General features: G+C 47.8%; 1 protein-coding gene across 24 annotated transcripts in view; it reads left to right on the forward strand.

Moving 5' to 3' along the window:
- Positions 1 to 22,658, forward strand: part of NCOR2 (nuclear receptor corepressor 2) — a 192,824-nt gene that overhangs the window by 140,442 nt on the left and 29,724 nt on the right. For all 24 annotated transcript variants that reach the window (XM_087913480.1, XM_087913491.1, XM_087913494.1 and 21 more), the window contains 9 exons: positions 3,087 to 3,251; positions 3,590 to 3,729; positions 4,494 to 4,593; positions 4,778 to 4,882; positions 6,018 to 6,112; positions 11,198 to 11,348; positions 17,886 to 18,020; positions 19,853 to 19,939; positions 20,524 to 20,804. In XM_087913480.1, coding sequence (XP_087769606.1) covers positions 3,087 to 3,251; positions 3,590 to 3,729; positions 4,494 to 4,593; positions 4,778 to 4,882; positions 6,018 to 6,112; positions 11,198 to 11,348; positions 17,886 to 18,020; positions 19,853 to 19,939; positions 20,524 to 20,804 — 1,259 coding nt within the window. The remainder of the gene's footprint in view (positions 1 to 3,086; positions 3,252 to 3,589; positions 3,730 to 4,493; positions 4,594 to 4,777; positions 4,883 to 6,017; positions 6,113 to 11,197; positions 11,349 to 17,885; positions 18,021 to 19,852; positions 19,940 to 20,523; positions 20,805 to 22,658) is intronic.

A 22,658-nucleotide genomic window follows, 5' to 3' on the forward strand; every position in this document is an offset into this window, starting at 1 on the left:
GAAAATTAATGGAGGGAGAGAGGAAAGAAGTTAGAAGAAAGAAGGGTGAAAACGAGGAAGGAAATAGAGAAGGAGAGGAAAAAAGGAAGGAAGGAAGGAAGGAAGGAAGGAAGGAAGGAAGGAAGGAAGGAAGGAAGGAAGGAAGGAAGGAAGGAAGGAAGGAAGGAAAATTAATGGAGGGAGAGAGAGGAAAAGTTAGAAGAAAGAAGGAAGGGTGAAAACGAAGGAATTCCAGAGGAGGAGAAGAATGGAAGGGGAGAGGGGAAGGAAAATTAGTGGAGGGGAGAGAGGAAAGAAGTTAGAAGAAAGGAAGGAAATAATAGAGAGGGAAGGAAGGAGGGAACAAAAGAGTAAGGAAGGAAGGAAAATTAGTGGAGAGAGAGAGAGAGAGAGGAAAGAAATTAGAAGAAGGAAGGAAGGAGGGAGGGAAGGAAGGAAAAGGCAGGCAGGCAAGGAGCTGTCTTAGCTTATCAGGCAGTAAAAAGAGACAGCTTGAAAGTTGTACTTTCAGACTTAAAGATGGTTCAGGAACTGTCAGCATGTGAATCATCTCCTCCTCCTCCTCCTCCTCCTCCTCCTCCTCCTCCTCCTCCTCCTCCTCCTCCTCCTCCTCCTCCTTCTTCCTGGAGCCGCAAAGCTGCCTTGTTCGCAGGAAAAAGAGTGGGCAGACCTGGGACAGCTGGCTTTGCTTCTCTTTGGGCCGTGCATCTTCGGCACAAGCTGTGCACTTCTTCACTTAGTCCCCCTTCGCGCCCCCCCCCGCCCTCCCCCCCACCCGCTTTTCCCACTTGGCCTTCGGAGCAGGACTGCCCGGCCAAGAAAATCCATTTGGATGACAGATTGCCTCCACCGACATCTCCCTTGCTCCGCTCCCAGGGCTTTGATAAACGGCAGCCGTAACCTCCTTCCTGGGGATAAGTGCGGGTTTTCTCAAGGAGGCCTTGGAGTTATGGGGGAAGGGAGGGGGGAACCCAGAATTAAATTGCTTGAAACTTCCAAGCGGGGTCTTTCTTCCCTGCTTTGGAGCTGGAAGGAGTTTCTCTCTCTCTCTCTCTCTCTCTCTCTCTCTCTTCATCCAAGCATGCCATTCTTAAGAATTTACTGGTTAACAGAGCTGGAAGGGACCTTGTAGGTCATCTAGTCCAACCCCCCTGCCCAAGCAGGAGTCCCTACACCATTTCTGAGGGATGGCAGTCCAGTCTCTTCTTGAAAGCCTCCAGAGATTAAGTTCTCACAACTCCTGAAGGCAGCTTCTGTTCCATGGGTTGATTGTTCTCACTGTCAGAAAATTCCTCCTTATTTCTAGGTTGAATCTCTCTTTGGTCAGTTTCCATCCATTGCTCCTTTTCTGGCATTTGGGTGCTTTGGAGAATAGCTCGACCCCTTCCTCCTCTCTGTGGCAGCCCCTCAAGTATTGGTAGACTGTTATCCTGTCTCCCCTGGTCTTTCTCTTCCCTAGACTAGCCAGGCCCAGTTCCTGCAACCGTTCATCGTATATTTTAGTCTCCAGTCCCCTCATCATCCTTGCAAACGGATCTTCTCTGTCTGAAGAATGCTTGGGGTGCCACCTGTCTCAACTCTTAAGACCTCTCCAGTAGTATAAGGTTCCCATTTCCATAGCCCAGCCTGGATCTGGCTTTCAGCATCTCTGCAGGAGATTGCAACCCAGGCTCTCTTCGGTTTGCACCATGGCCGGGGTGGAATGGCAAAGAAAAACGAGTCTTCGCTGGAGGTTTTTTTCTCCTGCAGAGGCCTGCCTCTCTTTAAGTGATGCAGTTCACCAACCTGTCTTCTCTCCTGCGGTCTGTCAAAACCCAGCTTCAGGTTGTAAATCACAAATGAGAGCCATTGAAGAGTCCCCTCTCCAAAGCTACCAGTCAGCCTTCCCAAGAGCGGAAGGAACGCCTCTGCAAGATGCAGGTGTTCGTGGCTACCTGGTAGACACCCCCCCCGTCACTTTCTCCTGGGGGTTTCCCTGGCGATGTTTGCATCTCCACTTTGGTGTGGCGGTCCAAGGTGTGGACTGGAAGCGAGGGGACAAGGGTTCCCAGACCTGGTCCTTGGGCAGGAAGCCAGCTGGGTGAAAAGCCATTTGCTCCCCACCCCCGCAAGCCTTCAGAAAGTACTAAGATAGGAAGCTGTGGTAGTTCTGGAAAAGTTGCCAAAAAGACTGCATAGGGGCGTATGTCAATGTGATCTCCAGGAATCAAGACTCCTCCAAAGATTGAGAGAACTATCTTTCATCCATCTGTCAATCCACCTGTCTATCTTTCTATCTATCATCACTTATCTATCTGTCTGTCTGTCTGTCTATCCTATCTATCTATCATTGCCTACCTCTATCTTTGCCTATCCATCTATATCTATCTATCATCGCCTATTTCTATCTATATCATTGCCTACCTATCTCTTTCTATCTCTATCACATATATCTATATCTATATCTATCTATCTATCTATCTATCTATCTATCTATCTATCTATCTGTCTATCTATCTTATCTATCATTGCCTATCTATATAAATCTTTGTCTGTCTGTCTGTCTATCTATCTATATTTATCTATCTGTCTGTCTATCTATCTTATCTATCATTGCCTATCTCTATTTTTGCCTATTTATCTATATCTATCTATCATCGCCTATCTATCTCTATCTATATCACATCTATCTATCTATCTATCTATCTATCTATCTATCTATCTATCTATCTATCTATCTATCTATCTATCTTATCTATCATTGCCTATCTCTATCTCTATCATCTATCACCATCTGTCTATATCATCTCTCTCTATTCATTGTCTGTCTATTTATAGCTATCATCTCTCTGTCGGTCTATCGTCTGTCTGTCTCTGTCTACCTACCTACCTACATACCTATCATCTACAATATCAATCTACAGGGTCTGTCTGTCTATCCCATCCCTGTATCCGTTCTTCCATACATGCACCCATCCTTCCATTCTTCTACCAGCCCATCCTTCCATCCTTCCCATCCCATCCTATCTCCATCCATCCCAAAATACAACCTTCCTAACACAGCCCCTCTGACATCCACTTCTCTTATCCTTTTTCTCCTCGGGTAGAAAAAACGGTGCTTTTCACGCCGCTTCCGGATAGACAGAAGCAAGCGGGAGAACCCGCCACCCCAACCTGTTGGCCCCCGGTCCTCCCTTACCAAGGTGCCTCGAGGGACGTGATCCGCACCTCCCCACACACCGAGTCTCACACATTTCAATATAACCCCTCCGGTGAGTCCAGCTTTTGGCTCTTGGGAGTGGGGTTTGACTGTCCAGCCTTGGCAATGCCCAGTGGATCGTAATCTGGAGACTGGGTTGAAGAATTGCCAATTCCAGATCCAAGACAGAAGCGGAAAACAGCAAGAATTAGGACTGTGAAAGCTAAGCCCAGGGGAGACTTTTTTTGGCTTGGTGGGACACAAGGGCTGCAGACAGTCATGAGTTGTTTGGGGTTGCGCACGTTCAAACTCCCAAGTTTCTCCTAATCAAGGAGGCAGATCTTTCTTAGAAGAACCGAGTTCACTTACCTCTCACATTGTTTTAAACTTTCTCTCATTTTCTCTCTGCAGCAGCTCATCCCATCTCCTTGAATGCTCACGAAAGTTCTCGGACTGGCCCACCACGGTTGTCAGCCATCTCCAATCCGCCTCCTCTGATCTCCAACAAGCACCCCTCTGTTCTTGAAAGAACACCCGGTTGTATCTCTCAGGTAAAGGTATAAAACTGTGCATAAGTACGCAAATCGTGCCTACCGTCCCTGTCCTATTGTCCCCAATTATTCGTACCTATTTCATGTATTTATGCTGATGTTTATTCTTATTTCTATTATGCTGTAAGCGTTTGACAAATCAATAACATAAAATAAAACTCAACCTTCTGAGACCCTCCCGCTAACCTAAGGATGTCAAACCTGATTTCATTGAGGGCCACGTAAGGGTTGTGTTTGACCTCCGGGGGGGGGCACGGCCAGAGGGGCGAGGGTGTGGCCAGCTTGATGTCATTCATGTTGGGGTCCAAACTTCAGTCACCTAGTTACTATCTTTGAAAACATTTATGGAATGCACTTTCGGTTTGCAAGCTGCCACGCTGCTCCCCCCTCTCTTTCTGTTGGCAAGTCTTAAAAGAACCAGAGAAATATTTTATGAGTTGACGGTTGACAGGCAAGACATTGTAGCAAGACAATTTCGGGAATTATGCTTAGATCGGGCCGCAGGCGGCAGAGTTCCAGATTGTCCAGGCCCAAAATTTTGAGCCTGGGGAGGCATAGGGGATTCTGTGGTGACTGGAGGAGTGGAGAACTCCTCTCCAGAAAGACCTCTGAACCCTCTCCATCGTGTTAATGCCCGATATACAGTGTGGGTTCCAGGCGGACGAGCTGTATTCGAGAATTGGCCCGGCAAAGGTTTTGCATGCCCCAGTAAACAATTCAGTGGTGTCCCCAACATTGCTCATGTTCTTGGGTGGATCTTTCAGGGGATTCCTCTACAGCTCCATGGTCCCTTCAGCTCAGAGCATGCGAAAGTCTCCATCGGTTCTGTAGCTCTGCCTTTGACGATGGATCCCAAGAAGTTGGGTGAGTTGATCTTGGTGCTGACCTGGTGGTGGGGAGATTTTCTCAGAGCCACGGCTGACCAAAGAAGGGGAGGATCTAGTTGGGACACTAGCCCTGTGCTGAAACCAGCTAGTCGTCCAAGCAGTTTCTTCTTCTGTTCCTGGTAGAGTAAAAATAAAGCGGGGGTAACACTCTTGTTTTCCAGTGCCGTTTCCTGGAGTGAAGCAAGAGCAACTTTCTCCTCGGAGTCAAACTTGTCAGCCTGAAAGTTTGGTTGTGCAGACCTCGCAGGAGAGCTCTGTTCTTCGAGGTAAGCCCCTTGAACGGCGGAAGCCAATGATGATGAATAGAATAGAATAGAATAGAATAGAATAGAATAGAATATAGGAATAGAAATAGGAATGGAGTAGAATAGGGAATGGGATAGAATAGGGAATAGAATATAGGAATAGGGATGAATAGAATAGGGAATAGAATAGAAAATAGAATAGAATTAGAATTAGAATATAGGAATAGGAATGGAATAGAATCGAAAATAGAATAGAATTAGACTAGAATGGAATAAAATAGGGAATGGAATAGAATAGGGAATAGAATCGAAAATAGAATAGAAGAATAGAATAGAATAGAATTAGAATAGAATAGAATAGAATAGAATAGAATAGAATAGAATAGAATAGAATAGAATAGAATAGAATAGAATAGAAATAGGAATGGAGTAGAATAGGGAATGGAAAAGAAAATAGAATAGAATTAGAATATAGGAATAGGAATGGAATAGAATAGAATAGAATGGGGAATGGAATAAAACAGGGAATAGAATAGAATAGAATAGAATAGAGGAAGAGGAATAGAATAGGGAATGGAATAGAATAGGGAATAGAAAATGGAACAGAAAATAGAATAGAATTAGAATAGAATTTAGGAATAGGAATGGAATAGAATAGGGAATGAAATAGAATAGGGAATGGAATAGAATAGGGAATGGAATAGAATAGGGAACAATATAGAATAAAATAAAACAGAATAGAATATAGGAATAGGAATGGAATAGAATAGAATAGAATAGGAGATAGAATAGAATGGAATAGAAGGGAATAGAATAGAATAGAATAGATAGAATAGGATAGGATAGGATAGGATAGGATAGGATAGGATAGAATAGGATAGGATAGGATAGATGAATGGAATGGAATGGAATAGGGAGTACAGATTTAAGCTCCCTGTGGACCGATCTGGTCCATGGGCTTTGAGTTTGACACCCCTTGTCTAAGCCATTGGAAGAACTCTCTAACTCGTAGAAGCAGTGCTGGGCTCATCAGCCCATCAGCCTGTCTGAAGCTGCATTTCCCCTCCCAGATGTCCGGGAATAGGTGACAGGTTGGTGACATCCAGTAAACGATTTTTGAAACTTATCAGCTCTTCTTGTTCATTGTATCCCGCAGGTACCTCCTTGTCGGGTGGAAGCATCATTAAAGGGATTCCCAGCACAAGGCCACCTTCGGAATCTACCATCACATATCGGGGGTCCATCACACATGTAAGTCTTCTCTTGGGGAGTGGGAGGGAGCTTTTCTAGGAGTGCCCCAGAAGTGTCTTGGTGATGAGGAAGGAGCCATGGTGGAGAATGTTCTGAAAGGTGTGGTCAAAGATTGATGAGGGCACAAAAAGGTGAAGAAGACCCGGGGTGGTTAATACCTACTGCAGACCTTTGGCTGGTCTTCAAGCCAACCGATGTCAACTCAACTCATCAAATATTTCTATGGTCATTGAGGAATTGCCAACAGAAAGGGATTGAAAGAACAGCGTGTGGAAGCTTGAATGATGCGCCTCAGAGTCTGCTTACACCCAGGCAGTGCCGGACATGTTAACACCCCATAAATCCTTCTGAAATTCTGGAGGTTTGGCTCGAGACACATGATTTAATTGGGGTTAACTGCCGGAATCCTGACAACTACATTGTCCTAGATCAGGGGTGTCAAACTCAAGGCCCAGGGGCCGGATCCGGCCCACGAGGTGCTTAGATCTGGCCCATTGGGATGCCCTGGAAATAGCGAAGGACTGGCCTGCGGTGCCTCTGCCAGCAAAAGCGGAGCTGAGGACCACGTGTGGCCCCCTCCTTGTGAGGACCACGTGTGGCCCCCAAACTTCGTTTTCACTGCCAGAGGGTTGCAGGAAGGCTGTCCCAGCCAAAAACAGAGCTCAGGAGCCTGTTTTCACTGGCAGAGCACTCAGGCCACCACAGGCACACACACCCGACACAAGTGATGTCATGCTAGCCACACCCACCCTGGCGACACCCCTCGCCCCCAGCCCTCCCGAGGTCAACACACAGCCCTGATGCGGCCCTCAATGAAATTGAGTTTGACACCCCTGTCCTAGATGATGAAGAAGACCTGGGGTGGTTATTACCTACTAAAGACTTTTGGTTGGCCTCGAAGCCAACCCTGTTGACAAGGAATTGAGTTCCAGGTGGAACTCAACCAAAGTTCAGAACGTGGTTAGTGTTCTTCAGCAGGTGGAGAAGACAAGCTACGTCTCTTCCTTAGGAAACGTGAACTGTGCTTTGAGATCCCTCAAGCTCTTTCCAGACATTTTCCTTTCTGTGCACATCCCCAGGCGCGCGCGCGCACACACACACACACACACACACACACACACACAGAGCAAAGAATTCATGGTTCCCATCAATCAGCGCTAGAGACAGAAGGCTTGCCAAATGGGTGATAGCTTTGTACTCTCTCCAGTTATTGCTTTCTCTGGAAACGGAGCAGAGGGAATTATTATTTTTTTTATTTTTTTTTACCCTTTGGCTTTTTTTTCCCTGTCTTTCCTTTTTTTTTTCTCCTCCTCCTCCTCCTCCTCCTCCTCCCTGGCTGACATTCAGATCTTTAAAGCTACGTTATGAGAACGCTTGGAGTTCTCAGCGCCTTTTCTTGATAAAACAAACCTTGGGTTCAGCTGCCATGAAACAGTTTTGAAGGATCCTAACGTTACACTGCTGAAACAAGTCATCGTCTTTAGGATAGATTATGGTTTTGTTTAAACAGCTAGTTTGCTTGGGGCGGGGGGGGATGAAAACATTTTCAGCTCAAGGGATGGCGGTTAAAAGTTCTTCGCTACCACTGAAATATTCAAGTTTGCTGCTTCTTGAAGACGTTTTATCCTCTTGCTACGTTCCAAATATTTGAGTTGGAAATACTGTTATCTCATTTTTAGGATCCAGTATTCCAATGTAGTCATTTTCTAATTAAGACTTTTTAATGACTTTGTTATGGTCGTTTTGTTTGATTGGCTCCTCTGTAGTTAAATCGATGATTCCTTTATTAGGAGTGCCAGCAGATCTGGCAAAAAGTTTCTCTCTCTCACACACACACACACACACAGCAGGCTAACAACTCTGCCTGGCAGGGAGATGCATAGTTGTCCACCACATCTATTCATCTCCGCCCCCTGCCTTTTATCCCCAGAGCTAGGGTGGGTCTTCGCTAGCAGCAGTGGCTCTTCCGTTGCAAGGACCAGCCCATAGATTTCCACTGCTCTCCTCTCCACTGCCTTCTGTGCATCAGGCACTGGACTGGCACTGTTCTTCCTCTTTCTCATCAGCCACCGCCAGACCTGGGGGCTGTTAACTCTCCATCTGAGGGCTGACTGATGACTCAGGCTCTGCCTCTCTCTCTTTGTCTGCCAGCTCCATTCCCTCTTCCCCCTCGGAGCTCCCAGGTTGACTTGAGGCTAACCCTCACTCCCATGCCGCCTCCTCTTCCTTCTCTCCTCCTCCTCTGATTCGGCTGCTGGAGGGGCCAACAGCTGACAGGCCACAACACTTGCACTGTCCAGAACCACTTCCTGTAACAGGAAACTATGTAAATTTAATGAATTAATAAATCCCCCCAAATTGAAGGGTTAACCTAGCAGAAAGGGGCAGAACTCTGCAATGCAACTCTGCTATCCCTGGAAAAAAAAAAAAATTAAAAATACAGGAGGCTTGCAGTATGTGTCATCCCCGAATCTTTAATTAACGGTGAGCATTACTTTCCCAATTACTGGTTTAGATAGCATCAGATAGGAGGGCTGGTTTCCTGTCTTAAGATGCAGAATAATAAGATAATTCAGAACTTATCTGGGATCCCTGCAATACCGTCTGTTGCATCCAAAATAACCCCATCTGAGGCCTTTAAAAAAAACATTAACCGCTCCCAGGGATTTTAATCTCATTTATGGCGGTTTACATCCATTTGTGTTGGGATGCACAATGCATCCTTGGCATTGAGTCCCACCATTTGCAATGGTCATGCGGACCCTCACATGGGCATTTGTGTGCACTGTGATGCTATCGACACATAAACAGCGGGTACTCCTCAACTTTACGATGGCATTTTTTAAAAAAAATAAAATAAACGCTGAAGGCGCACGGAGCGCTGTTCCCTTCCCACTATTTCTCTACTTCGAGCTGCTAGGTTGGCAGAAGCTGGGACAAGGAACGGGAGCTCACTCCGTGATGCGGCGCTAGGGATTCGCACCGCCGAACTGCCGACCTTTCTGATCGACAAGCTCGGTGTCTTAGCCCCTGAGCCACCGCGTCCCCTAAGAGACCAATAGTAGCATGCGGTAATGAAATTTCTCCACCTTAGCTACTAACCGAAACATGTGCAGACACGGTGAAGCCCCACGTATAATCTCAACCTCCTTCGACCGCATTTGAATTCCAGAGTGATACTGGTGGCACGGTCGATCTAGGGCTGTGGTTTTCACTTTTTCTTCCCTGTGGTGCCCTTTAAATACTTTTTGGGGCCACGGACCATGGTCATGCACTGCCAAGACCCGGGATTTAAAGCACTAGATTGCATCCAATATTCTCAGGCCCCTTGGGATGACCTCACGGCCTCCCAGGTGTCCGTGGACCAGAAGTTGTGAACCGTTGGCCTAGGGCATCAATTGCCAGGAGTCACCCATTGATAACAGTGACATCATCTTAAATAGGTATAAGAGTTAGGGTTTCAAAAAGCAACATCTTTGTTGAAAAATGTTCCCGACTATGAGTCAGCCATAAGTCAGGGTAGGTAGTACAGACTGAGCATGCGTGTGAACATTTAGATGTAGGCGTGCTTATCTTTAAGCGTATTAGTCCGTATCTCTGGCAGGGGCGCCACCAACCAGCTCGTCATGCGCTTGTCAAGTCTGGTCCTGCAGCTGGATAGGATCTAGAGCTTTAGGGCCCTACCCAGTCATTTGAGGAACGGGAAATGTTGCTCCGTGGCAAGGCGTGTGCTTGGCGTGCAGAATAATCCAGACCTGATTCCCAGCGAACCCAAACATCGAGCGTGTCGTTTATCCACCTCTCGTTCTTAGCGAATGGATGTTGAGACCCAAGGTTGGCCGATGGGCTTGGATAGCAATAGCCCTTAGATTTATATGCCCCTTCGCAGTGCTTTTACAGCCCTCTCTGAGCGGTTTACAGAGTCAGCCTCTTGTCCCCCCCCCCAACAATCTGGATCCTCATTTTACCCATCTTGGAAGGGTGGAAGGCTGAGTTCAACCTTGAGCCGGTGAGAATTGAACTGCTAGTCGTGGGCAGAGTTAGCCTGCAATGCTGCATTCTAATCATTGCATACCATGGATGTTGGGTGGATGGATGGATGGATGGACGGACGGACGGAAGGAAGGAAGGAAGGAATTAAGGGGAAAAAGAAGAACAATAGCAATAGCAGACTTATATACCACTTCATAGTGCTTTACAGCCCCTCTCTAAGTGGTTTACAGAGTCAACCAGAGCCACCAACAATCTTGCCAACCTCGAAAGGATGGAAGACGAAGTTATCCTTGAACCGGTAAGGTTCGAACTATAGGCAGGCAGCAGTCAACAGAAGTAGCCTGCAGTTCTGCATTCTAACCACTACGCCACCACGGGTTCATGATAGGGATAGGGCAGAGATCTAAGTCGGAAGAAGTATTTTCTATGCCTAGATGTTTGTTGAGCTTCCGAGCCGGATAGTCAACCTGAGCCCTTCAAACAAAGAACCTGTACTCACAGAGAGAAATTTCCTGGCCTCATTCCACAAGGGCCAAAGGAAAGGAAAACAATCTTGTACAACCTGATATGTTTGTAGAGAGGAATAAACAGTATTGCTGGAAGAGAACTGTAGGGGGCTGAAAGGGAGAGGCAGCAGGATGTGTTTTGTACACACGTGTGTGTGTGTGTATCTGTGTGTGTGTGTGTGTGTACATACCTACCTTCATTTCAGCTTCACCTTCTACTTCACAGCTCTCCCATCTCTGGATCCTTTCCTAGCTCCTAATTCTGCAGAATCTGATCTTTGTCACTGTCTGCTCTTCCCGTGTTCCTCCTAACGTTAAACAAAACCCTAATGCCCGCCCCAAAACTTGAATCTCGCCCTCCTGGTGGTTCTTCTGATTGTTCGACTGTAGTCTTCTGCCTGTTGCGTGTGGCAGGAAACAAGTCCCCAGCTGGTATTGGCTCAATATTTGTTCTCTTTTGTCCGGTCCGTTCCTTGCTCGTCCGCCGGGGCCTGCGTTTACGCCCGCGTGCTCTTCCTGCTTTGCTGTTTCTCTGCCTTAATTGCTCGTGATGCCGTTTAAATAAGGCTCTTGGTTTCTTTCCAAGGGCACCCCAGCTGAAGTGCTGTACAAAGGAACCATTACTAAGGTAATTGGAGAAGACAGCCCCAGCCGAGCGGAGAAGGCGAGAGAGGAGGCCTTGCCCAAGGGACACGTCATTTACGAGGGGAAGAAAGGCCACATCCTGACTTACGATGGTGAGTAGCGTGCTTTGACGGGAATCCCCACGGCTCGGTCGCCCTCACGGGTAGGGAAATCTCCCAAGGGAGCAGAGGTGGGATTCACAAATCCCAGCAACTGGTTTGTTGCTGCCCAGTTGCTGGGTGGGCGTGGCCGTGGCGGGCGTGGTCTACCAGAACGGCTCTACTCTATTCTAAGTTCTAGTAGGAGACCTGGCCCACCGAGTAATGTTTCCTTTCCGGATTTCTGGTGTTCCCGTGTGAACTGCCCTGCTGGTCTACAAAGGAAAGCTCGGTTTACAGGCTAGGACCGTCCGAGTTTAAGGTCAGCACGGATGTCCTCTGTGCCCCTCAGGATTAAGGCAAGAGTATGCTTTGAGTACAGCCGAGAGGGTGAACAGGGGCCAGATACCGATCTGCGATGCCCCGAGATGCTCCTTCATGCTCTTTGCAAATCACGAGCCCTGTGGGTTGAGTGTCCCTCTGCAAGGACGCTTTTCTCTCCAAATTAGCATTTTTTCCATCCGTTGCATCTTATCTTCGCCGTGGGGCCAAAGCCAGGCCCTTAGGAAGTCCGTCCCGTAACGGCTGTTTGGCAGACAAAATGTAATTTTAGATGTAAGCTGAGCTAGATGAGAAGATTGCTGGAGGCTTCTGACCGCGAGGTTACGTCTTTGGTGCGGGGGGGTGGGGGGGTTCTTTGAATTGAGTCTGCTACGTCCTCTTCTAAAGCTGAAAGATGTTGGTGTGGCAGGCTAGCTGGGTTGTGTTTATTGATCCTGAATATTAGCAACAGCAGTTAGACTTATATGCCTCTTCACAGCGCTTTCCAGCCCTCTCTGAGCAGTTTACAGAGTCAGCCTATCGCCCCTAACAATCTGGGTCCTCGTTTTTACCCACCTCGGAAGGAGGAAAGGCTGAGTCAACCTTGAGCCAGTCAGAATCAAACTGCTAACAGTGGGCAGAGTTTGCCTGCATTAGTGCATTCTAATCACTGTGCAGCATGGATGGATGGATGGAAGGAAGGAAGGAAGGAAGGAAGGAAGGAAGGAAGGAAGGAAGGAAGGAAGGAAGGACAATAACACTAGCAATAGCCCTTAGACTTCTATACTGCTTCACAGTGCTTTCCGGCCCCTCTCTAAGCGGTTTACAGAGTCATCCTATTTGCCCCCAACAATCTGGGTCCTCATTTTACTGACCTTGGAAGGAGGGAAGGCTGAGTCAACCTGGAGCCAGTCAGGATCGAACTCCCGGCAGTGAGTTTGCCTGCAATACTGCATTCTAACCACTGCACCACCACTTGAGACTTTCAAGAAGAAACTGGACTGCCGTTTGTCCGAAACGGTGTAGGGTCTCCTGCTTAGGTGGGGGGTTGGACTAGAGGACCTCCAAGGTCCCTTCCAACTCGGATTATCTATCTTACCACATTGAAACCAAGCACAAGAGGTCTCGGCCAACAGCTTGTGTCCCCCAAAAAGTGATGTTGAAGAATGGTTCTCTCGGAGTCCACGCGGTTCTGCGGGGTATCGGTTGGGGTTCTTCTAGAAAGCTGGGGTGGTGTCGTGTTGAAATGCTTGGACAGGGTACCAGGTTTGAGTTCTTTGTTGGCTGTGGAAGCTCGCTGGTGGACTTTGGGCCTGCCTCTGTCCCTCTTCTCAGCCGAGCCACCTTCTCAAGATCTTTTCTTGCAAGACGCGTGTGCCACCTTGAGTTGCTGAAGGAAAGATTGGAGGTACACGAATTCCTCAGTGTTCCTCAAGAGGCGTATGTTGAGTAAGAGATGGGATGCTACGGACAACATGACCTCCTTGCTTTCTAAACTGGTGGGGGATGCTTGTGATGGAGTAATATTAGCGTTCTGACCTGGGGTTCCCCGACAGGACAAAGCCAACTTCTCATCCCGATAAACCCCTTTTATTTATTTTACAGTTACAGACCTTTTTCAGGCTTGGAGAGTTGGCAGGCTGATATCTTTCAGGTGCCACACTGTAGCCAACGATACTTGGCAAGAATGCAAGAATTAGTTCACCCAAATGAACTAATTGCCTTCTGCAAAGCCCCACTCCCCTTTCGCTCCTCTTTTATTCCCTATGGGAGGGGCCATTCACCGTCCACTGTGCCTTTACTCCCGAGTCGACCCTTGCTCCTTAGCTGTTCCCTTCTCCTGGCAGCTCTGTGCATGCGCACATGGGGAACAGGCTCCAGCTGCTCTTCTTCCCCACTGATGTCCGACTCCAAAGACGGCTGATACTGTCGGACGGCCCTGGCCCCACCTCTGCCTCCGACGCAGAGCAGCCTTCTCCAGACACCAGGACCGGCCCATGTTCCTCCCCAACCTCCTCACTGTCTGAATCTGCTGCCAGCTCCGCTGGTCGCTGGGCGGGCCACAAACAACTCGTTGAGTTTTTGAGAGCTGTTTTCTTCACGGAGATTGAACAGAGCATGGATTATCTCTGGAGGGTTTCCAGTCAGGTCTCCAAGCTTGCGTTATAGACACAACAAATGTCTGTGGGTCAACTTCTCCAGGATCAGACGAGACATCTTCCTCCTCCCGAGCTCCTGCTTAGCTTTTGTCCTAGAGAACAAGTGTAGAGCCAGGAGGTTCAGCCAAGAAATGTTCAAAAGTCCCTTGGCAGAGACAGCCAAGATTTCAGGGAAAATTATACGGGGGAATGTGACCCAGACAAAGTGGAAGAACCTTAGGACAGGCTTTCGCAAACCTTGGCGACCTCGTGGACTCCAACTCCCAGAATTCTGATTTCTGGAAGTTGATGTCCACATCCCTTAAAAGTTGCCAAGGTTGAAGAGATGGTTAAGAACGCTGCCGTACTTGGTAGCTATAGGGCAGTGAGGGCTAACCTTTGACTCGTTGTGTGCCGAAAGTGTGCGCGTGCGCAGAGGGGCACGCACACGCCTGCCTCCACCCATAATGCAATGCATGTGTGACTCCCCCTCCCCCTGCCTGCCTGCGCACTGCGTGCCTCTGTGCATGTGACCCACACACCCCCGCACCGTGCCCCTCTGCACATATGCACGCAACCCTGCGTGCGCCCCACTCCCTATGCATGCGTGCGAATCTCCCCTTCCATGGAACACTTCGTGCTGGTGAAATTAGGCAGGCCTTCACCTTAGACCTGTGTACATATCGTACACATATAGTAGATTGGGTGAAAACCAGGCTCAATAGCAGGAACCGGGAGAGAGGGATCTGGGAGTTGTTGGGAGCCGCATCGCTTGAGACTTTCAGAAATGGTGTAGGGTCTCCTGCTTCGGCGGGGAGGGGTTGGACTAGATGACCTCCAAGGTCCCTTCCAACTCTGATTATCTGTTATCTGTGTGGTCGTAACTGGAGGATTACTGGAGGTCGTAACTCTGTGTGTGTGTGTGTGTGTGTGTATGTGAAAATATATATTTTCTCCCCTCCCACCCAGAAATTAAAAACAAAAACACAAAATAAGGGTTTAAGATTTTTCTCTCGTTAAGATTTTTCATAGTTCTACGAAAGGACCGGCAAGAGGAAAGGCTTGTCAATCAAGGAAGCTGTGGCTCTGCGTTCAAATGGGCAGGAATGGGAGGGGGGGGGCAGTTGTGGGGGGGGGAAATAGCCACCCACCCACCCACCCACCCCACCCCCACGTGCCTGGATGCTGCAGTGATGCTTTCCTCGATATAAAAGGTCTCTAATGAGGTGACATTTTTCCGCATCTCCCGGCTGAATTGCAGAAGATTGGTGATTCTTAACGGGGATAATGGCTCATCTGCAGAGAAGCAGAGAGAAAATGTCGAGGGAAGCGTTTTCTTTTTCCTGCCGTGTTTCCTTTTGCCATAATTGAACCGGAGTCGGCTGGAAGGAGCGGCGGGCGGGGGACGACTCGTCTCTTCTTCTTCTTCCTTTTTTCTTCTTCTCCTCTTTGGAGCAGATGTTCCTTGATGACAGGATGCAAGCCGTAACTTTCCGGGGACGCTTGCACCGCACACATCATAAAGAGATGCACACACACACACATCCTGTGTGTGTCTCAAAACATGGGGGGGCTGAAGATCAGGCCTGCGGGGGGGTGGGGATTTGAAAAGGAAGACGTGGGGAAAAAAAAAATACAGTTTTGAGGGCTCCTTGGTGCTCTCTGAGCTCGTTTTCTTGCAGGTGTTTTGTGGCCCGACTAGGTAACGTCATCAGTGCTAGGAAGGAGTGGTGTTTGTGGAGTGGAGAAGAAGAGGAGGAGGAGGAAGATGAGAAGAAGGAGCATCGTTGGGGTCCTTAGTGCTCTCTGAGCTTGGTGGTTTTCTTGGAGACGTTTCATGACCCAACTTGGTAACACCATCAGTACTTGTAAGGAGTGGGGTTTGTGGAGTGGCGGAGAAGGGAGGCTGTAGGGTCTCCTTGGGGGTCTCTCTTTGCTTATTTTCTTGCAGATGTTTCATTACCTGAACTAGACTAAACTAGCACTGATGATGTCCCCTAGTTGGGTCATGAAACGTCTGCAAGAAAACCACCCAGCTCAGAGATCACCAAGGACCCCCATAGTTGCCTTCCTCCTCCCCACCTCCCTACAGCCCCCACTCCCTTCCAGCACTGATCATGTCCCCTAGTTGGGTCATGAAACGTCTGCAAGAAAGCCACCAAGCTCAGAGAGCACCTGTGCCACCTCAGTTGTCATAAACTCCGATCCCGCTGCCTACGCAACACAGTAATCGATTAGAAAACAGATCGGTGTAAAAATACGCATCGTCGCAAAACCCCAGGCCCCGTGGATGGCAAATTGTAAAAAACAGCACGACTTCATTAATGTGCCAGCTGTCCTGTCCCGGGCTAAGCGCGCACACACACACACACACACACACACACACACACACACACACAAATACACAAAGGAGGCGTTTTGTTTTCTCTACTAAATGAGGCTTGTCCCAAAGGTGCTCTTTTTTTTTCTTTCAAGAGGCAACTGGACTTCCTTTGTTTTTTTTCTTGAAGACTTTTGGCTTCTCCTCCAAGAATCTTCTGATCGTTGCAGGAAAATCAACGCTTTTTTCCTTCAAGCTGCTGGTAGGATCCCTCTTCAGAGCCTCATGGGTAGCGGTGTCCTTCCCAAAACGGCTTACTTTGGCCTTGTAGTCATCTGCGTTCAGAATAACGGTGCATCTTCCCCTAACGGCTGGCAAGACAGTGATGTTCGGATGCCTTCCTGTGGACGCCATTGCTCCCTTTTCTGGAATGGAATGGAAATAGAATAGAATAGAAATAGAATAGAATAGAATAGAATAGAATAGAATAGAATAGAATAGAATAGAATAGAATAGAATAGGAATAGGATAGGATAGGATAGGATAGGATAGGATAGGATAGGATAGGATAGAATAGGATAGAGTAGAACAGAAATAGAATAGAATAGAATAGGAAAGAATAGAATAGAATAGAATAGAATAGAATAGAATAGAATAGAATAGAATAGAATAGAATAAAAAATAGGAAAGAATAGAATAGAAAGAACAGAAATTAGAATAGAATAGAACAGAAATTAGAATAGAATAGAACAGAAATCGGATAGGATAGGATAGGATAGGATAGAGTAGAACAGAAATAGAATAGAATAGGAAAGAATAGAATAGAAATAGAATAGAATAGAATAGGAAAGAATAGAATAGAATAGAATAAAAAATAGGAAAGAATAGAATACAATAGAGTAGGAATAGAACAGGAAAGGAATAGAAAACAGAGTTGGAGGGGACCTTGGAGGTCTTCTAGTCCAACCCCCTGCTTAGGCAGGAAACCCTAGACCACTTCAGACAGCTGTCTCAAATTGGACGAATTGGGAGGGTGGGGGGGTTGTTTTGGCACCGGGGGGAGGAAGGGCTCAGACCCCTTCATCCTTCATTGTTCTGCCTCTGGTCGGCCAGTTTGTCTTTCCCGATGGCTGACTCTGTGGCTGTGAGAAGATCTACCGTTGGTCGAAGCTTCTTGGATGAGAAGCAAAACGTCTTCAGGGAAGAAAAACGAAGGAAGTCCAAGTTCGCCTCTTGGAAAAACAACAACAACAACGTTCAATCAGTTTATCCTTGCTAACAGAGTTGGAAGGGGCCTTGTAGGTCATCTAGCCCAACCCCACTGCCCAAGCAGGAGTCCCTACACCATTTCTGACAGATGACAGTCCAGTCTCTTCTTGGAAAGCTTCCAGGGATGAAGCTCCCATAACTTCTGAAGGCAACGTCTGTTCTGACAGAGACAAACGTTCCCTGCAAAGCTCTTTATGTCAGGTGTGCAACATTCACAAAGAGTCGCCAATCGGAGTGGTGCACTGGAAAATCCCGCGGTGCTGTCCGAGGAACTGAGTTTGGAGCAGATCTCGTGAGCCAGGTCCAGATTCAGATTCAGAGTGGCGAGGTTCAGGAGTCAAGGCACACCGTTTGGGTTGTGGTTGACGAACACCTCTGTGTTTGCCACTCCAATAGAAACGGTCCTTGGTGTCGCTCGTGTAGCGGGGCGTGACTCCTTCCGGGCAGGGAGTTCCACGGCGTGTCTTTGCTCTCCTCATTTTCCTTGTCTTCTCCTCTTCCCAGGTGGGGTTGCTAACCAGGTCCCTAAAGAGAACAGCAGGAGCAACGCGGCGATACAGGAGATGACAGGCACCAAGAGAACGTATGACATGATGGAAGGGAGAACGTCCAGGCTGATCTCCTCGGCTAATATAGAAGGTGGGGTTTGATAAAGCAGCTTGGAAGCAATCATGCAGGTAGTCCTTGAGTTATGACCGTCAATGCACGGAGCCCAGAATTTCCACTGCTAAGCAAGGCCCTTGTTAAGTCAAGCTGCAAGTCCCGTATTAGTACTTTTGTACAACAAATCCTCTGTATTTAAATCAACGATTCCTTTATTAGGAGCGCCAGCAGCCCTGGCAAAACGTTTGTCTCTCACCACAGGCAAACGAGTCCAGCAGTGGTGGCTCTTCTGTCCCAAGAACCGGCTCATAGATTTCCCCTGCTCTCCTCTCCTCTGCCTTCTGTGCAGCTGCGCATCAGGCACTGGATCCAGCTCTTCCTCCTCTTCCTTATCAGCCACCTCCAGAAGGGGCTGTTGACTCTCCATCTGAGGGCTGGTGGACGGCCCAGGCTCTGCCTCCGTCTCTCTCTTGCTGCCAGCCCCATTTCCTCTTCTCCCTCAGAGCTCTCAGGTTGCCCTGACACTGAGCCGGATTCCCACAGCTCATCTGATATGGGCGACAGGCCACAACAACTCTCTGCTAGAGTTGTTAAGCGAATCACCACAATTGTTATGTGAACCGTAACAGTCGTTAAACGGACGTGGCTTCCCCATTGACTTGGGTTGTCAGAAGCGAGCTGGGAAGGTTGCACATTCATGATCACATGACCTCGGCACATGCAACGGTCATAAATACATGCCGGTTCCCAAATGCCTGGATTTTGATCACATGACCACGGGAAAACCAGCAATAAGTCATTTTTTTTCAGGGCCGCTGTAGTGTCGAATGGTCACTAAGTGAATGGTTGTAAGTGAAAGACTAGGTGTATTGATAAAAAATATTTAATTATTTCCCAGAACGTTGCCTCTACAGGTGTTGTGACCAAGACTTCCCAAGACCGTAATTAAGCACTCGCTTAGTCCAAACAACTCTTGTTTTATTTCAACGCTGGGAATTATGTTCATTCCCAGCCCGTAATGAATCCCAAACAGTCCCTCGAGATAAGTACCCACCTTTCTCTCCTTTGAACTGCTGCCAACACCTAAAGTGCCAATTGAACTGAAAAAAACCAACCGAAGTACAAAGTCCACACAGAGCTTCAAGGATTAATCCGAACAGAATGAACGACGTTGCTCCCTGCAAAGGTTTCTCTACCTTTGCACCTCCTTTATACCTTAGGGGAGGGGCAATCACCTCTAAGCCTTACTCCCAAGTTGCCCCTTTTGTTTTGGCTGCTCTTGCCCTCTGGCAGCTCTGTGCACACACGCACTGGGAACAGGCTCCCCTGGATCGTCTTCCTCACTGCTGCCAGACTCTAAAGGCTCCGGAGTCAGCACCCCACTCCCAGATGGCCCTGGACCCATCTCTGCATCGGACGCAGGACCCTCGTCCGAGTCCTCCCCAGATTCCTGGACTGGTCCCCTTTCTTCCCCACTGTCCGATTCCGCTGCCGTCTGCACAGGATGCCGGCGAAGCGCAGCAACGGGGTAGAAACACGAAGAATGTAGAATGGGAAATTTTATTTTCTAGTGTGTAAACAGCCTCCCTCCTGTCCTCGGTCATTCCTTTTTAACCAGAAGGGGAACTTTAAAAGAAGTTTCAAAATACGCCCAGTTCTTCGAGGTGGTGGAATTTGGAGATCTTGTTTGCAGCAAAAAGAAAAAGAAAAACCCCAAATAGATCCTTCCATCTTTTTCTTCGGTCTGCTTATCAGGGCATTCAAAACCCGAGACTGATCCATCTTGTTGAATGAAAGATTGACATGCTCGTAAATGTCATGGTTTTAATTGTTATTTTTTTCTTGGTGTGTGGGCGGGATCATTTTAGGTTTAATGGGACGAGCCATTCCCCCCGAGAGGCACAGTCCGCTCAACTTAAAGGATCCACATCATATCCGAGGTTCCATCACACAAGGTAATCATGCAAAAAAGATAGAACTTTCTGGGTGTCCATTGTCATTCCCCCACCCCCACCCCCCAGCTTAACGTTGGAAGAAACAAGGTGGAAATCTGGCCCATTTTTCGGCTTCCAAAGGCTGCAGAGGCTTCCCTCAAGCCTCTGGGAGGTCGAAAAAAACCCTTAAATAGATCGAAAATCAGCTGGGAGGCGCACAGTCTAGTTAAGGGGGGGGGGGAGAATTGTGCATGCAGGCCCAGGAGGTGTGGGGAGCTGCGCGCATTGCCTTCTGGGTGCTGGAACGCGAGCACGCATAAAATTTTTAGCACAGGAGCCCAAAAATGTTAGCCACCACTGCTCTAGCCAGTCCTTTTCAGGTGCAGGGTAACTTGTCCTTGACTTTAAGAGAAGAATGTTGTTATGCCTAATCTTCCACCTCTCCATGAAATCCCAACTTCCCAGGCACTAAGATGTAGCAGCTTGGCAGCTTCTGAGTAAAAATATGGCTTCCAAAGCTGACAGCCGAATTTGGAGGCCCCTGATTCTAAAGTAAAGGAGGAGAAAGATTTGACACAGGCCCACTCTGTGTGTTTTTCCTTTAGGAATTCCTAGGTCCTACGTAGAATCTCCAGAGGACTATCCCCGAAGGGAAGCAAAGCAACCCAAGAGGGAGAACACACCACCAAGGGATTTAACAGACGCCTATAAGGTCAGGAGCCACGAGTCCCTCACTCCGTTGAAGCTGAAAGCGGTCCACGAAGGGCTGGTCACCACGGTGAAGGAAGCCGGGCGATCGATTCATGAGATTCCGAAGGAGGATCTTTGTCGCGCTCCCGATCTCTCTCTGATGTCCCGGCCCATTAAGGAAGGATCGATTACCCAGGTATCTCCCAAGGCTTGAAATAAATCAGATTTTTATGATAGTCCTAAAACGAGCATATAGTTAGTCCTTTGACTTAACAACCATTCGTTTTAGTGCAGCAGTCGGCAACCCACGGCTCTGGAGCTGCATGTGGCTCTTTTCATCCCTCTGCTGCCAGTCGGCGCCACACCAGTCGGCGGCACAATTTTGAGAGGAGCTTTCGGTTTGGGTGGGAAAGCCCACCGTGCCAGGAGGAGAAGCTATGGCAAGGGGTGGGTTTTCCAGTTGGCTCCACAATTGATAGGACTTTGGGTTAGGATAGGTAGAGGAGACTCTGTGGTGGTGGAACCGGACTTCTGGTCAGCTTCAGAATTGAACAGTAGCTCTTTGAGTGTTTAAGATGGCCGACCCCTGGTTTAGTGACTATTCGAAATTACTCGGCATTGAAAAAAGTGGCTTGCAGCTGGTCCCCAACTTACAACGCTCGCAATATCATTACTTTTCAGTTTCCAACCATCCTATCAATGGGCAAAGCTAGATTTGTTTAATGACCTTATGATTCACTTTACAGATGCAGTAATTCGCTTAGCTACTGTATAGGTGTGTGTGAGGGGGAAGGCTTGTAAACTCAGGCACGACCTTGCTTAGCAATTGTAGTCGTAAGTTGAGGACTGTTCATATTGGAAATAACAGAATTGCATGGATAAAAAAAGAGGAAATATCGGTGGGTGTCGGGATGCTTTAAGCCAGAGGTCTCCAACCTTGGTAACTTGGCTGGGGAATTCTGGGAGTTGAAGTCCACCAGGCTTAAAGTTGCTAAGGTTGGAGACCCCTGCTAATCAAAAATGAGTCGATAAATGTTCTCTTTTCATTTAATTTAAAACAAAAAAATGTAGAGGTTCACAGTCATCCAGGTGATGGTTGTCCCAAAGGTGCTTTTTTCAAGAGACAACTGGACTTTCTTGTTGTTGTTTTTTCTTTTGAAGACCTTTCACTTCTCATCCAAGAAGCTTCTTCAGCTCTGACTGGAGGTTGGGGAACGGAAGAATTTATACTCCTTGCATGGTCATTTTCATTCTTTGAGAGAGTTGTTGAGGCCACCTGGAGGTTTATTTGTGTCCTGTGTCCAAAAAATTGCAGACTACAGGAACCATTTGCACTACTCAGGTGGCCCTGAGGACACAGATAAACCTCCAAGTGGCCTCAACTACCCTCTAAAAGGAGGCAAATGACCCGCTGTCTGCAAGGAATATAAATCCTTCCATGCCCCACCATCCAAGTCAGAGCTGAAGAAGCTTCTTGGACAAGAAGCGAAATGTCTTTAAAAAGAAGAAAGAAAAACAAGAACGTCCAATTGCCTCCTGAAAAAGCACCTTTGGGCTGAAAAAAAATCCCTCCACGTTGGCCATTTCTGGTGAGCTGGTACCGGGATTTACCCAGCACAATTGATGGGGCACATTCCTTCTTTCAATTAACCCCAGCTTGACCCAAGGGCGATTGAACCACAAACGGCATTCAAGTAGTGTAAACAGATGGTTTCTAAACCTCTCCTTGGAGACTGGAGACCCGCCACGGTTAGTTTGCATGGGGCAAAGAATTACGGCTTGGCGTTGCACCAAACCGGGCACCGGCCTGTTCCAAAACTGCCAGATGTGATCTATCGCCTTTGATGGATTTGAATTGCAGGCCTCTCCTGGGCTCTTTCGGCCTTGAAGCTCTGAGTCTGTTTGCAAGCAAATAAAGTTCTCCCTAGTTCCAGATTTTCAAAACAATGCTTGGACCAGGTCCATTCTTGTAGGCTGGAAAAAATTGGGGAGGGGGGGGCGGTTGTTTCCATAGCAACAGGGTAGGGGTGATTCCCAGGCTGTGGGGGTA

This window comes from Pseudonaja textilis, chromosome 15 (assembly GCF_049901715.1).
Source record: "Pseudonaja textilis isolate UNSWEBS1 chromosome 15, rPseTex1.2, whole genome shotgun sequence".
NCBI lineage: Eukaryota > Metazoa > Chordata > Lepidosauria > Squamata > Elapidae > Pseudonaja > Pseudonaja textilis.